Below are 16,530 nucleotides of genomic sequence, written 5' to 3'. Positions count from 1 at the left end.
GGATCAAATTGAGATGCTTATTATGAAGCAACAGTTTTGCTGGCTCAAACAGACACTTAGGTTTTTTTATATGAAGTTTGAAGCATGAAGTTTACCTCCTTAAATAATTTGACTAACGTCACAGACCGTAAATCCAGTAAAGCAACTCAGTGAAGAACGCCATGGCTAGTATATTGATGAGTAGGCTGTAAACATTGGATACGTTCATGGACAGTTAATCTCAGCTAATAATAAGCAGCCTAATTGTTTTGCTTTCAACTTCGCAAAGCTTCGTAGCATCACTGACTCCAGTTGTAATCAGCACTGTTCATGTACAACCTGTACAGCAATGAATCACACAGAGGTCAGAGACTTCTTACACTCTTTATACATGATATTCACCAGTTATGATATACATATTTATAATAAATACTACAGTACCACAGAATATACACACACAGGTTCACTGTTTACTCTGAGCTAATCTGGAGGAAAGGGAAACTCATGTCGGCAGATTACAGAGGACCTGCAGGCAACACTTTCTTTTACTAGGAAGGAAGTAAAGGCAGGATTTGTTTTCATAGTTTCATTAACTGAGTAAAAAGGAAAAAAATCCTAGAGGTACAACATTAAGTGTGAGGACTCGTTCTCTCTGGGTTTACCCTTTATAGGCTAGCTTTCTCTGTTAGTCAGTTTCCATCAAACATCCAAACATCCAGCCACCATTAAAGACTCAGCAGCCTGAGAGCCCGTCGATCTGTTCAGCAATGAGCATCTTCTCCATCTGTAATTTTCTCCTAGAGAGAGTACAAGTGTCGTACACTGAAATGCTTCCACATCCTCCAACCCGATCCTCCGTCTACTAAATCTGACGTTTACGTGTGATTATTATAAACAAGCATTTCCACAAACGTACCCGTACTGAGAAAAGAACAAAAACCTGTTCATCCAGCTTCACTTGTAATGGAAACCTTAAGATCAGTTATTAACTGTTAAAGGTTAATGAAAAATGTGTATTTTTGCACATCAGTTTCATTTTTGTCTTGGTATGGAGGCATGTTTTGGTCATTTTAACTTGATCTGTTTATATATACGATGAAACTATTTTAACATGGTGAGTTTAATTATATGTGAACTGGTTGAATTAAATGCTTCTCCTCTGTTGCTGCAGTTCAGCCACTGATTTGATATAAAGCTGCCTCTGGTTTATTACATTAGTGTAATCGGACACAGAGAATTTCATGTATAGGAACATAACGTTTGTTGAAGCGAACAGGTTTTCTGTTCTTTTCTCAGCAGAACGTCACATGCTGATTATTTTGTTAGTGTTTGTCTGTGAGAAACACACCTACAGTGTGGAACACAACAGTTCCTGTGCATCGGTTCCTCTGGAATAAAGCGGCCCCTGAAAGAGTCTCATGGCTTGTGTTGGTTCATTATTGCTTACAGGAAAATCAAAGCAGTACGTGAGCACGGACGAGGTGACACGGCGGGATGAGCGGAGAGAAGAGCAGGGCATCGGTGCCGGGGTCTCTACCGTCACTCCGAAATGGCTCAGGATCCCTGAAGACGGAGGAAGAAAGTCCGGTGTGTCTGGTGCCACCAGCGATCCCTCCTGCTCTGCTCACGTTCAGGATGAGTTCAAGTACGTTATTCAGTGTGTTGAACATATCGGGTGAGACAGCATGGCTGATCGTTAACGCGCACCTGTGTGCAGGTCTGATTGAACTATTACGTTAATAAGACAGACGTCATGTACACATACTGTACCATCACACAGCCACACGCACAGAAATACGTATATACACAGATCATTTTACTACAGTTTAACTCTATAATGTGTGCCCCCTTCGAAGTTACGCGTGGGAACAGGTGAACACTTCATCCGCAGTCATGATCGGTCTGCAACTTTAACACTAGATGTAAAGTGCGGTTCCTCTTGATGCCCGGGTGTTGATCCGTGCTTTCAGAATTTCTCTCGCATCATACGAAGCAAACGCGCCAAAATGCAGCAAGATTTCCACTCTTGAGGCTTGTTTTTCTTAAAAATTAAAAATAAAATTCCCACAGATGCTGACTTGAGTGTAGGAATCGTTTAGGATCACTAAACATCCAAACATAAAATGATAACGTGAAATATCTGAAGATCGGCAGGGCACAGGAGCTTGTGTGGGTGCCTCGTGGCTGCAGGGTCCCAGGGTCAGTCTTCGCCTCTTTGAATATGAATGTGCTGCAGGTACTCCGCGTCTCTGTGGGTCTCCTGTTGGTATTTCAGTTTTCCTTCACTTCCCCGAACATGCCAGTGTGTAGATTTAGATTTAGGCTACGTTAAATTGATCCTAGGTGTGAGCGAGTGGGCGAGTGTTTGAAGCTCGGTCTGTAAAAGCGCTTACATAAGCTGGATGAATCTGCAGACCGGTTCGGACCGTGTGTTAGTACAGATACGTTCCACAGATCAGAGCGGTGAATGAGGTTTGGTAAGGTCTCCATGGGCGCTCCAGACACTCTAAATTTCTAGATTGAAGTGTGAAGTGGCTCCTTTATAATGGTAGCGTATATGACGGCGCCTACACAAACAGCTAGCTGTATGCCTTTCTTTGGTCTCGACGAGGTTGTAAACAAACTAAATACATGTTATACTGCATCTGTGTTAATGAATCAGTTAGATAATGTGCTGGGTTGGTTTATCTGTGTAGAACCAAGACCATCAGCTGATAATTGATAATGGGGCTGGGTTTTATTTGCTAGCTATAATTATGATACTAGACATTTTTGTGGGTGGTTTTTATCCAGCTTTTTTTGAGATGAGGGGGATTGTGGTTATGATTTAGGCTGTGTGCAGTTTACCGGTGCAGTATATATAGTCTTGTCATCAAAATATAAAAATGCTTCTCATTCTGATCTATTGTTGGCAAATTGTGTGAAAATGTGAGACAATAAATGTAAGTAATCCGATTCTTTAGCTGTATTTTAAAGCTAATTATTTAGGAACGTAGCAGCCTCAGGGTTAAAGCATGGACGCAAACCAACGAAACATGTGGTTCAGCACAGCTCTGTTCTAACAGCAAAATAAATAAATATTTTAGTCTTTTCTAGCTCACAGACCTTTTCATCAAGCCGTAATCAAGTACTATAAATATAAGGCTTGGGATTGAGTCAACTAGGGAATCCTAAAAGGACCTTAATATGATTATATTGGGACTCGTGAGGAAATCGGAACATGATCGTGAGATTATTATTTGGCAAATATTATTTGTTAATGTGAGGATGTGAGTTCTTTGACGTTTAATGATAGACTAATGTATAATGCACTATTAATGGGGTTGAGGGGACTTAAATGCCATATTCCTGTGCTATACGAGGAAGGGCGACTCCTGGCCTGGTCTCAGCGTAGCGCAGCGGCTTGGGAACCTTCGGGCTGGAGCTCAGAACACTGTGGCACTGGCGGATCTTTCGAATTCCACGTTTTTCTTCCCACCTTTGCTCCACCACTTGGTCCATCCTCCTCTTCCTTCGTCCTTGATGAGGCAGAAGAGCAGCCGCTTCCACCCAGCGTCGCTTACAGGACGGGAGCCGAGGTTTGGGAAACCTAATCCGCGTGTCCGTCCGGACGATTCTGCAGCCGCTCCCTGACGCAGGCAGACCAGGCCCCGTGATGCTCAGGCTCGTTCTGTCCGTGAACGAATCGGTGCGCTCTTCATAAGCCAGATCGGCCGGAGCCGAGCACTGCTGCAGAGGCCAGCCGGTGCGAACTTTCCCTCCGTTCTCTCCTCCGCCGTCCTGGCACACCAGATCACCCTGCATAGCCTCCTCTTCCTCCTCCTCCTCCTCCTCTTCTTCCTCTACTTCCTCTTCCTCCTCCTCTTCCTGTGGCTCGTCGGAGGGAGGCGGAGCCCGCGGGTCCCTGAGGAACACCACGATGACCGTGATGTTGTCGCTGGAGCCGGCGTCGCGGGCCGAGGCTACGAGTTTGTGCGCCACCATGGCTGTGTCTCCGTTGTTCTCCTGCAGGTGATCGGAGACCACGCGCACCGCCTCCTCCGGACTCACCGTGTCGTAGAAACCGTCACACGCCAGGATCAGGTAATCTTCGGATCCGTCCAATGGGAACACTGCGCGATCGGCGTCGCCACAGATGTACGGTTTATGCTCGGAGTCGCCTACAGAAGAGATCAAAAGTCAGATACGGAATGATCAGCTAGAGGCGTGGTACAGCTTCTACAATAATGAATGAAAAAGAACAGTGGCAGCTTAGCGGTGGTGAGGCTTGAACCGGCAGCCTTCTGATCATTAGTCCAGAACCTTAACCACTAATCTATCACTGCCCAGAAGGTTTCAGAACATATAAGACCTGCTGAACCAGCATACGAGCAGAATAATCAGTCGGTGTTCACCTGTGATTGCACATTTCAGAGCTGCACAACTGATCCAGAAGGGTATTTGTGATTTGGAACACAGCCCGACACACAAAACCCTGAGCTTTAGGAGAATTTAAGGTTCATCTGAACTGGCTGTCAGTGTTTGCAGTTTAATTAAAGAGCAGCCATAAGGAGGCAGAGACTCTGCTTGTCAACATGCACACTTGTCAGGAGGGGAGAAATAAACTTGGAGGATATTTAAAATAGTGCCTCCGTATTTCAGCCAGTCAGATCTGTGCTCGGAAAAAACAGTGAAATAAGGTTTTAATATGAATGTATTAATCCAGCTTTCCATAAATGTGAGTATGTCGTCTATACATCCTGCAAACTGCACGTTTTTGCCCTCAAAATGCTGCTCTGGATTAAGAAATGTGCTGCACTTCCATTGTGGTGACTGTCTGTACTGGTTTACTGGATTACTATGGCGGCCATAAGAATATCATGCCGATCGTACCGATGGCTCTTGACACGGACAAGCTGCCGTTCACCCGCCACGTCCCGAACCAAATCACACACCCACCCAAAGCCTCGATCCTCTTCTTCTCATCCTAAACACACACACACACACACACACACACATCAAAGCAACATTTCAAGTGTCACTGTCAGAAATGATCAGACACCCTGTGTAACGTAATGACCCGGCGCTATGAGCGGTGTACGTTACCTCTCGATCAGGTTTGTGGGGTTTCATCAGCTCTACTGCTTGTCCTTTCCTCACCAGCATGACCTGTGAGTCCCCGAGCCAGGCCACGTGCAGAGTTCTCCCTCGCAGGAACGTCACCACCCCGGTGGTTCCACATCTCAGGTTCTAACACACAAACATGCAGGACGGAGCAAGTCTGTTAGATGCCGTCAGGCCTCTGATACTTTAAATAAAATAAATACAAAGCAAACTGTGAATGACAGGCATGCAGAATGAAAGTAATCTGTATTCCATCATTTCAACAGTCAAGGTTTTGGAGTGTGTCTGTGGACATTTGTGCCAACTGAGTCAAAATAGCATTTGTGAGGTCCAGTTCATCTCAATTTCCTGGAGTTGGGGTCAGGATCTTGTGCAGGCCACTGGATCTCCACCATACCAAAGTGTGTGCCAGAAACACAAACTCAAAAAATAGAAGGGTTGTCCATATACATTTGGCTACACAGTGGAGCTTGACCAACCTGTCTTCCTATAGAAGATTTAAGAAGACGTTACCTCTTGTTTAGCTTTCTTTACAAAGCTTTCGTCCGTGACTTTAAACGCTCGATGCAGAGCTTCTCCGGGATCCTGACTGAACGTCTCCTGCTTCACCAGGTTCACGTGAAGGTGATTTGCCGCAAACGTAGCAGCGTCCACCCCACCATGACCGTCGAACACGGCGAAGAAGGCCTGCTCCTCCTGATCCTGCACACAGTAACAGGAGTCAATCAAATAAATCTCAAACAGCCTTCAGTGGGAGACCGTGGAAAGCCTCTAATATCTACAGTTTGTTCTAAAGTGTTCATACACAGGCTGTTTGGGAATTCAAACCCTGGACAGCAGTAGTGCCCATCCAAGTACCCATTTTTTGCACCCCTTCCCCTTATTCTGTTATTTCCAATTCCCTGTTGCACCTGTTGCAGTTACGTTGGTGCTCGCTTCCCACCAAGATGTGTAAAGCCAGCCAGCGGTGGATAAACAGTCAGTAATCATTCATCTGTAGACTTATTATGCTTCAGATTTTTCAATCCTCTCCTGTTTTAATACAGTACGCTAAATTAAATGTCAGTTGTTTCATTAATATGCGAACGTCGGGGTCGCTCATGCTTTCTCCAATTGCTTTTAATTATCAGCAGCTTAAGAGTCATAATACGGCTTTGCAGAACGAGTGAAACGTGTCGAGTGAGGATAATCGCTTCATTACTGAGAGATGTAATTGTGGACGAGATGCTGTGAGGAGGAAACCGAAGGAATATTTAAAACTCCACTTGCATTCAAACGAACTGGTACATGAAGATAAATAAGAACATTTTTACACTCTCTTATTCTCTCCCTGGTAACTCTTATTAGAGGCTCTTCAGCTCCTGCTCGTTTAATACTGTAGGATAATGTTCGGCCCTGTTATAGAATACATAAGTTATACGTAGTTATAGATAAATGTGGCAGTCTGGTGGTGGATAAGTCTAATAAACAAGCCCATTGCTGTTGAGGTTCCACGGCCTGGACGAAAGCACAACTGATCATGTCTAAGAGAGAGAGGATGGACGGAGATTCCCTTCCTAACCTCCAAACACCCTGTATTCTCTCTCTCTTTCTCTCTCTCTCTCGCATTCCCTCTATCCATTACTCTCAACCCATCTCTCTAATTCTCTCTCCAAGTGTATTATAAATATCGAGCGTACTCCGTTTAGCCCTGCTCACTTTTCGCGACGTTTCTGTTTAGCTGACGGCTCCGGTAAAAGCTCTTTATTTATCAGCAGCCATGAACTCGGTCCTGCCGTATCCAGAACCGTCGCAGAACAGGAGAGAACGCTGTATCGACTTTCACTGTCTGGGTTTGGAGAATCTCCTGGTACCTCTGCTCAACTTTTCCATCCAAGATGTTCTACAGGAAACAGAAAATCTGCAGCGAATGGTAAACTCAGGGGAATGTTCGAGAGTCCTGAGCTGTACGAACATAAATGCTAATAGCCAATTTTAGAATATTCCATGCTAGAATTTTGCTTCCTCAACGTGCATTTCAGATGAGATGCATCGTTCCTATTTTACTTCATTGATGTATGTAAATGAAGCTTAAACTCTTTATAAACCTGAAGCTAACTGGCTACCCTCTAAACAAGAGACGATATCCATCTGATTCATCCTCAGGTGAACGAATCAACTGTCATGTACAGTGCATATGCTAACGCTTAAGGCCGTCCACTGGTAAGATTCTTTCCTGGATAAATTGGTACCAAATGAGACGGAGATCTTTCAGTTTTTATAAACAGAGTTGTCATATTGATGTTGGCATTAAAGTGGAAGGTTGAGTCTAAACCTCAGCGCTCTGATGTGAGGCTGTGTGGTACCTGCAGGTTGAAAAGGGTGTTAAAGTCGGGGATGATGACGTGTCTGTCCTCCATCTTGCGTCGCATGTTCTTGATGGCGTGGATGGAGGTCTCGTAGTATGACTGAGCGCGGCGGCGCGGCGGGAAGTTTTTCAGCCACACGCAGCATGTTTCACAGAGCCTGTTAAAAACCAGTCGGGCAAACTTCACCGAATCGATCTCTGTACAGGAAACACGAACATGGAAACACGCATCAGGGACACGCAAAGTATTAATAACATACTACAGAGACGATCAGGGAGCGTCCACAGTTTTAGTGGCTGTGGTTCCAGAACTACAGTTTATTTGCTACCCTGAAATCCTGGTCTTACAACTTTATTTCACTATACTTGCCTCAAGTAGCCTGTAATAGCTACTTGAGTAATGATTGTATTCTGCTTTTGGTCAACTTTAAGTGCATAAAAATGACTGCACACCAGCAGCTCTATTCAAACTAATGGATAAAAAGCACAAAAGAACTGGGGATAAGTTTCCCCTCCCGCTGACGTCAACCTGATTGGGTTTCTACATTTCATCTTGAAGTAAACTCTTACAATCAAATATGCTTAGATTCTTAAATAATAAAAAAATAAACAGAAGCGGTAGATTTTGTAGTAATTTTTGTTTTTAAACAAGCTATAATCACGTAAAAGTTTAGGATCAGTTTGAACTGCTGCATGGATTACCGTGACCTTATATTTTTAATAATATAATCCACAACCCAAAACTGTCTGGATTGATTACATTGCTATAGAATAGTAGCGAACATCGTACAAGGTTTCACATATCGAAAACGACTAAAGGAGGACAACAGCAAAGTCATGCAGAGAGAAAATAAAAGAACTTTATGGCCCTTTAGGTCGTTTTAAACTAATCATTGTTCTCTAATAAGTTTCTCTTCCACTGCTGTGGAAAAAACTTTTTTTTAAATTTTAAATTCCTACTTCATCATTTTTTAATATTCCCCAATTTTGGAATCCAAGCCTTTGTGCTACTGATGTACTGCAGTTTTCCTCAAACCAATAAAGTCTGCTGAATAAATAAACACAAGGCTCTGATATCCATAATCTTGTATAAACATGAGCAGTGGTGGCTCAAACGTTTAGGTGCTGGGATGTTTATCCAAAGGTTGAGGGTTTAAACCCAATCACAAGTTTGAATAGAACTGCCACACGCAAACCTGAAAAATCTAAAGGAATCATTTTAGTCTAGTCTTGGTCCTGTTCCATTCTTATATTCTTCCAAGTAAGAAAGATGGCCCAAAATTTCATGGCCTTTCAGGTTGATTGGAATACCTTCAATCTGACACAAACTTACCCCCCTTTTAGTTGGTACGTTTTAGACTTTGGAATGAGAACTTGTTTATCAAGAACATGCTTCTGCTTTAGCATTTTATTTTGATTTAGTAATAATTCATTTTATTTGAGTATGCACTCAAACTCCTGGCTAAAAGTCAATTCTTTATGCCTTTATGGCTTTTGTTGGCTTGGACTTGTTACCCTCTACCTAGGTCTTGGGTGCTGGTCTGATGTTTTTGGTCATTTATCTATTTTGGACCTGGTCTTGTTGTTTAGAACAGTCCAAGTAACAGTACTTTATTTTGTTTTATCAGAGTCTTGGCATTGGGTTTATTACTCAAGAGTCTTGCAATGGATCTGGTTATAAAGAGCCCCAAACAATTTGTTCTTCAAGGAATTGAAGTTTTGTTTTATATCTTATTATTTAGAATCCTGGTAGGAGTCTGATTCTTAGATGTTGTCTTCGTTTGGTACTTGAGGACTTGAGTCACAATAATCGGAGACTGTTCAGGTGTGTTTTTGATGTGCTGCTTCTGAGGCTTTGTCAATTATCAGAAGTGTTCATGGTCTAGTGCTCATGGTCTAGACAAAATCGCTTCATGCCTTTTCAGCTGTTCGAGATCTTAGGCTAGCCTGTAAACACACCATTATTCAGTGGTTTACATAGACGGTGTATCCCTCCATTAGAACCCCTCCTCCAGCCCTCTGTTGTCTCGCTGGGCAGAGTCTAAATTTAATGTCATGTCAGGGCTGCGGTGATGAACAACCTGCTGCTTTCACTCCAAACCAGACGTCTGTCTGCCGCCCTCCATTTTTCTATCTGTCCATCTCTTTATTGTCTGTTGGCGCACACTGCAGTCTGAAAGGTGCATTGGATTGTAAATCAGGTTACTGATAGACATCTGGGACCGTGTGTGGGAGGAAAAGACCTGCTCTATATAAGCAGGGAATCGTCAGAAAAAACCAGGCCATTTTTTGAAAACAGAACAAAACCTACTTATATAGTCGGCGAGGAGAACAAGACATCAAATTCAACATGTTTGGATAGAGAGACTGACAGAGACGACATGTTTAAACAAGAGCCATTGTAGATGTGAAGGGGCTGACCTTGGTTTCTGTCATTCGGTCTTACCTTTGCACTTCTGTGGCCTTAATACTAAATACGTCTTCTGAAAACATCTCTATGATCTCTATGTAGAATCTAGGTTTTGAGGGTTATTGGGTGGTGTATTGGTGTAACGTGCTAGCCCATCATCACTCAGATCCAAGTTTGAATCTCAGCTAAGCTATTGACAGGAGGGAACCTACAAAGACATTATTCTCCATGTCTGTGGGTGGGGATGTTCAGAGATGCCTGCACTGAGATGGTAAGACTTGGAGGGAAGTGCATAACTCTTCATCTCTGGCAGGTGAAAAGAAACGGTTGTCAACTTGGGGTCCTGGACCTGACCCTGCTACGTAAGAGTCTTGGTCGGGGTCTTGTTGAATGCAGCCTTGGAATTGTTCTGTTGTTCTTAGATGTCTCCACTTCTCAATAACAACTCTTGTGGCTCTTGCTGAACAATTTTGCAGGACTGTATGCATCCTTTGGTTTCTATATTCTATGATATGGGTTCATTCTTCACCCCTTACGTTGCTAACTGCCAATTCTGTGTGAAATTAAACTACGTGAGATAAAAAAACAACATTAATCCAGTAATTGGAGATAATTTTCTCATCCCATATTTGCTCACCCACTTTGTTTAGATCCCTGCCGAATTTAACTGGAATAGAAAAGCTATAGAGTACAGAGTAAAGTAGAAACCGAACCAGACAGGACATGACATTATAGGCAATCGTGCAATCATTCAAACATCTGGAACTGCATAGAGGAAACAAGTGAGAATCTGAAGTCCAGATGTTTGAAGTCTTTTTGATTTCATCCGTCTGGAGCATTGACAGTCGTTCCAATTTCTCTGCCATTTCCATTCGAATATAGAACGTTAAGAAAGCAATTCAGGTCACCGTCAAGTTAGTAAGTGACCTGATTCTGCAGTCGAATAGGAGAGTTTAAATTGTGCAGAACGCCCTACATTCACTGCAGCCGCTATCTGATCGCTGTACCCAGGCAAAAACTTCAGGAGAGTCTCTCCCTGTTCGAGCTTCTCTAAGACCTAAAATCATGTTTTGGGTCACGGATGCCCTTGGAAATACCCATAAATGTCAACGTCAAATGAGAGCAACAGTCTCGGAGGTGTTTTACTGCACAGACTGAGAAGCTGCAGCTTGCCTGCAGGTCTATAAACTGAGGAGGACGGTGAAAAGCAACTGTGCAGAATGTACCTGCTGTGCAGAGTGTAGATCATCAGCCAAAATATGACAAAAAAAAACACACAGCTACCAGTTTAGCACTGGAATAAATAAACCAGTAAAACTGGTAGTCAGTGAGATCCTACTTCAAAACCATGGTCATTAATACACAGTCGTCACCCTCCTGTGGCTTCTGGAGAATCTTTCAACAGCTTTTTGGAGTGTATCTGTGTAAGAAGACCTGGATCACAGTAGACATTCCTTTACACCAAACTCGTCAAACCATGTTTGCACATGGGCACAAACTGTTTTTCCAAAGTTGGGAATGTTATTTATGTTACATAATTGAATTCACTTTGGTGTCTACATACTTTTGGCCTAATAATGTATCAGTGAGATACTTTCTTCAAGCTTCTTCAGCATTAAACGTAAGTTTAAAGTGTCTAAAAACAAGTTTTGAGAACAACAAGTTGGAGAACAGCTTAAAACCAGGATTAATATTGAGGAAGTGTGACGTTGGAAACATTAAAGACTTACGTGGAATCGTTTCCGTCTCCGTGCCGTCCTCGTTGGTCTTGGTGATGTGATGACTGGAGAGGTCGGTCTGTAGGAGACTATCTGCTGTACCACGTGCCAGTCCTGCAGCCAGCGGGAACGGGCAGTTACTGTAAATAAAGCAAACATGTTAGCTGTAGCCTAAGTCTAGGAACACACTCGACACTAGTATGAAATGTAACTCGACTTTAATGCAAATGTAACGCTGACGTGAGCGAGTTGTGCATTCCTGAAATAAGTTATTACGTTACAGAGGCTCATCCTTCTTTTTTCTACCCTCTCCAACCTTGAAATAACTGGTTCATCATGGCGGTTAACAACCTACATAAAATTTTTTAACTGGAGTCCCACAGGGTTCTGTATTAGGTCCACTAATCCTTTTTCAATGCAGCCACAGTGCTTCATTGCTTCATCCCCACTACCCTCACATGACCTGTATCTTTACTGGCTTTCTGTAGCTGCCTGTATTTAAATTACAACAATGATGGTTGTGTTCAAAGCCAGAAACAGACCGGCCCCAAAACCTCGGTCTGTACCATGTACCCCTCAAGCTGCAAGTCTGGCTCACCTTGATCCCTCAGCACTCAAAAAGGCATCAGGGCTCTTCTCTGTACCAGCACCAGAATAAACGTCTATTTAAAGAGCTGAGTTTAGAAACTGCTAAAGACACTAATCACCTCTTCACTAAGCACCTAAATAGAAACTAACCTGCACATATTAACCACTTTGTCTTAAAGAAAGAAAACACTCTGTTCTTCTACCTTTTATATTTAAATCTGCTTTAACAGGGTGTCAGTAGATAGATAGATTCAACTTTATTGTCATTGCTCTACAGGTACAAGGTAATGAAATGCAGTATATATAGATTTGTTCTCCTAGACGGCGTGTGTTTGTACTAGAGCGAGGAAATGTTACTGCAGAAGCTCCTCTGTCTGTGTAAGTCAGTCTGGATTAGAGCTTAATGCTAAATGCAGTGAATGTAACTGTAAATAAACACCAGGGCTCGAGGACTGAGATTTACCCACAAATCAGTTCCTAATCGCTTCTTAATCGTTTCACCTGTACTTCAGTTTTCAGAGTGAACGTACAGTGGACCAAGTGCCATAAATAAATTTGTACTGGAGGTTCACGTCAGACCCGAGTTTAGCATGAAAGTTTACACTTTATTTGGAATATTTGACCAAAATAAACAGAATAAATGATCAAATTATTATAATTATATTTTAATCCCAACATAATCAGATAAAAACTGTGTTACTAGAACATTCTGATGAATGGTGGGGGTGAACACTTAGGGTGAATTTTGGGGGTTTGGGGGTTTCGTTTTATGAACAGACGTCCAGGACTGGGGTGCAAGACTCTGTTTTGACTCCCACTCAAACTACCACAATGCACTGCTTCCCCACAGTGTCATCACAACCAGAAATAGTGTGTCGTGACATCACTCTCCTCCTTTTAGGTGCAGCTTTTGTATCTGCTCCCATAGCAACACCAGGCCAATGACGGATGCTGCTCCTTAACTATGAACACGTAACTATGACAACAACCGGTGACGACGGGTTGCCGTGGAGAGGAACAGACGGGGGGAAAACTCGCTGACGCAAAGGAATCTGGGTAATATAAACCAGAACTGATTAAAAAAAAAATTTTTACACAAGAAATCATTCAGTTACCAACACACTGAGAAACACAATAATGCACACACACACACACATTAATGTAGACACACAATAATACACACACACACCCACCTACATTGAAACATACACACACTCTTGTACATACAGACACACATACTAACACTAATACACACACCAATATAAACACATAATAATGCACACACTTATACAAACATATACATACACACACTAATATACACACAATAATGCACACATACGCTCATACACACTCACTAATACACACCAATATAGACACACAATAATGCACATACAAACACACCTACACTCATACACGCATACACACTAATTCTGACACACAATCATGCGTAAACACTCCCATACACACACTTAAATTAATGCACACCAGTACACAAAGATGTGCATGCACGTACCAACACACACAAATACATTTACACATATACACACTCATACACAAACCTACAGATACACACTTTGTAAGTGTGAGTTGTAGAGCAGTTAACTGAAGCACTGTGTCTCAAGGACACTTCAATGACAGCATGCTCTACATGTCGAGAACACACACACATCACCTCACTCCATGCACATCTATTAGCACATTTTAATGATACAGCACACATGTAGGGTTGCCAGATTTAACACTAACACAGATACTCACTGTAATTAAACTGTAAAGACACGGAAGCCTAAGATCATCAGATCTGTGAGCTCAATTAGTGTCGCCATGTTTTAACAGCTTTTAATTTGTGGAAGACTCGTTTTGAGCAGTTATTGGATTACATCTAATTATGAGGACGCTGATTATAATCTGTATGGACTCTGAGAACCCTGAGAAGTGCAGAAGTGCAGGATGTGAGATTACAGCGTGCAGAGCGCTCGGTTTTAGACAGCCATGGTCTCTGCAAATGAGATGACGGACACGCAAAGTGCTGTTGCATTCTGGGATGCTCCTCCGCATTTCCATTCATAGACTCATTACATGCACACGCACACACACACACACACACACACACACACACACGCTCGTCGCAACCTGCAGAGGAGGAGAGTCGAGGTGTGGAGTCCTAATTGGTTGAGCTATTTGAGCTTAGCCAATAGGAACGCTGGATTTATTGAGCAACAGGCAAGCACAGGAATTAGAGAGAGAGAGAGTACAGCGGGAAGCCTGGGATACACACACACACACACACACACACACTCAGATACACACTCAGATACACACACTGACTTGTCTCCTTTAAAGGAAAATCTTGTGTCTTGCATCTAAGGTGGAATATTGTGTGTGTGTGTGTGTGTGTGCATGTACACTGTATGGACAAAAGTATTGGGACACCCTCTATATTACTGAATGCATGTGTTTCAGCCACAACAGTTGCTAACAGGAGTAATACATTCATTATATAAAGCAAGAGTTTAGGGAAGGCTCTTTCCGTTTTCCAGCATGACTGTAGACCTGTTTAGGATTACTCCAGTTTCCTGCCATTCTATTCACAACCTATGTCCTTGTCTGTCTCGTTAAAGGACCTGAATGAAACCACGCTTCCCCCCCAGCATTCCCTAAAGTGCATCTCAGAATAACGTTCTTTGCAGGTTGAGAACGTTCTCAGCACGCTGGGGCGATGGGGGGGGGGGGGGGGGGGGGGGGGGGGGTGTAAGACGTCATCCCTTCCACTCTTTTTGCGAACCAGTTCTGTATCAGTGCTGACGTAACTCACCTCTACAGACTTTGCATACCATCAACTGTAAAAAAAAAAACCTTCACAGACAGACCGAGGAGGCAAACGGACAAACGACCAAATAAAATACATCAAACAACTAAAATCTAATCAATCCCATGTCCAGTTTGCTAAGGGATGGCACAGCTGGTACATAAGGTGCCACTCAGCAACATTTTTTTAAGCTGTGGGTTTCCACCAGCCGACCAAAAATGTCAAATCTTGGCTCTGTAGATCTGTTTAACCTCACACACTGGAGTACGGCGCATCTGATCGGCCCACGTCTGGTGTATTTGTGTCCCTGTGGTGCATTTGCCAACCAAATTTCTCTTTTCACCACATTATGGAAAGCGGCAGCAGCTTCGGCACGTCACTGCTGGGAATCCCGGTGTACGCACCGACCGTCTCCATCGATTACTCTACGTGCTAATCAATACTGCAGCGCGTTTACTATAAACAGACAGGAATGTTAATTCTGCTTGACGTTCAGGGATTATTTTTGAAATTAATCATTAAACAAGACCCCTGAGTCTCAGAATAAGCTTGTTGGACATCCAATTCCAAAACCAACCACCAATTAGTATGAATTCTCTCCTCTTTGCAGCTATAACAGAGGCACTGATGTTGGCATGGCTCACAACGGACATTCCAATTCCTCCTAAAGGTGTTCAGTGGCCTTGAGGTTAGGGCTCTTTTCAGGCCATCATTCCTTAAAACCAAAAAACACCTCACTTTGAGGCTGCTATAACAGGCTGGGACCTTCCCCTGCTGCCACAATGACGAAAGCACTGAGTAAGTGTGTGGGTGGAAGAGAACCAAGCATTCTTTTTTAAGAAATGATGACCCAATTGGGACAAGGAGGACAGTAATGTGGGCTACAGCACAGTCCGTCCTGTTCCCTGCACCACCAAGTTCCTCACACCCTCCCGTTGCATAAGCTGTCCACTTCTCGTCCTCTACAGCGCCCTTCCAAACAACTCTACTGTTTCCTGCACCACCAAGTTCCTCGCACCTTCCCATTCCACATGCTGTCCACTTATCGTCCTCTACAGTGCCCTTCCAAACAACTTCTCTACTGTTTCCTACACCACCAAGTTCCTCACACCCTCCAGTTCCATATGGTGTCCACTTCCCTACATCTTCTATCCTGTTTCCTACAACATCCATCATGTGCTCTGCACCTTCTGTCCTGTTTCATACGCCCTCAAGTTCTCCACACTCATCAAATTTCCTACATCATTATGTTCCTTCAGGTTTCCTACATCCATTATGTTCCCTACATTCCTGTCTTGTTTCTTACACCCCTGGGTGCCCAGCATCGTTCCATTCCCTATACCATCCTGAGAGGTAGGCGTAGGGAACCTGATGAAGAAGGAAACAATAGAGCATGTTAGGGAACAGGACAGATGAGAAATTCTATTGGCTGCACTTCAGAAGAAAACTTCAGAAAAGTGTTTCAGGTTGTTTTTGGTTCTAATTTCGCCGCTGTTGCTCCATCAGGTCGCCTGCACTCATGAGAAGTGTTTCTGGAGCAGGTCAAGGCCACTTTAAAGGGTGCGCTGGAATGCTC

The 16,530-nt window shown here is 43.3% G+C and overlaps 1 protein-coding gene across 1 annotated transcript in view; it reads right to left on the bottom strand.

Moving 5' to 3' along the window:
• Positions 1 to 350: 350 nt before the first annotated feature.
• The window catches only part of ppm1e (protein phosphatase, Mg2+/Mn2+ dependent, 1E), a 30,655-nt gene continuing 14,475 nt past the window's right edge, over positions 351 to 16,530 (bottom strand). The window contains exons 2-7 of the mRNA XM_063014369.1: positions 11,570 to 11,697; positions 7,428 to 7,627; positions 5,596 to 5,784; positions 5,065 to 5,208; positions 4,852 to 4,945; positions 351 to 4,139 (exon numbers count right to left, since the gene is read on the bottom strand). Of these exons, the coding sequence (XP_062870439.1) occupies positions 3,313 to 4,139; positions 4,852 to 4,945; positions 5,065 to 5,208; positions 5,596 to 5,784; positions 7,428 to 7,627; positions 11,570 to 11,697 (1,582 nt within the window). The 3' untranslated portion in view covers positions 351 to 3,312. The remainder of the gene's footprint in view (positions 4,140 to 4,851; positions 4,946 to 5,064; positions 5,209 to 5,595; positions 5,785 to 7,427; positions 7,628 to 11,569; positions 11,698 to 16,530) is intronic.

The sequence above is a fragment of the Trichomycterus rosablanca genome, chromosome 18 (genome assembly GCF_030014385.1).
Source record: "Trichomycterus rosablanca isolate fTriRos1 chromosome 18, fTriRos1.hap1, whole genome shotgun sequence".
Classification (NCBI taxonomy): domain Eukaryota; kingdom Metazoa; phylum Chordata; class Actinopteri; order Siluriformes; family Trichomycteridae; genus Trichomycterus; species Trichomycterus rosablanca.
Note: the sequence above shows the minus strand (reverse complement) of the source record. Positions and strands in the feature narration are given on the sequence as shown.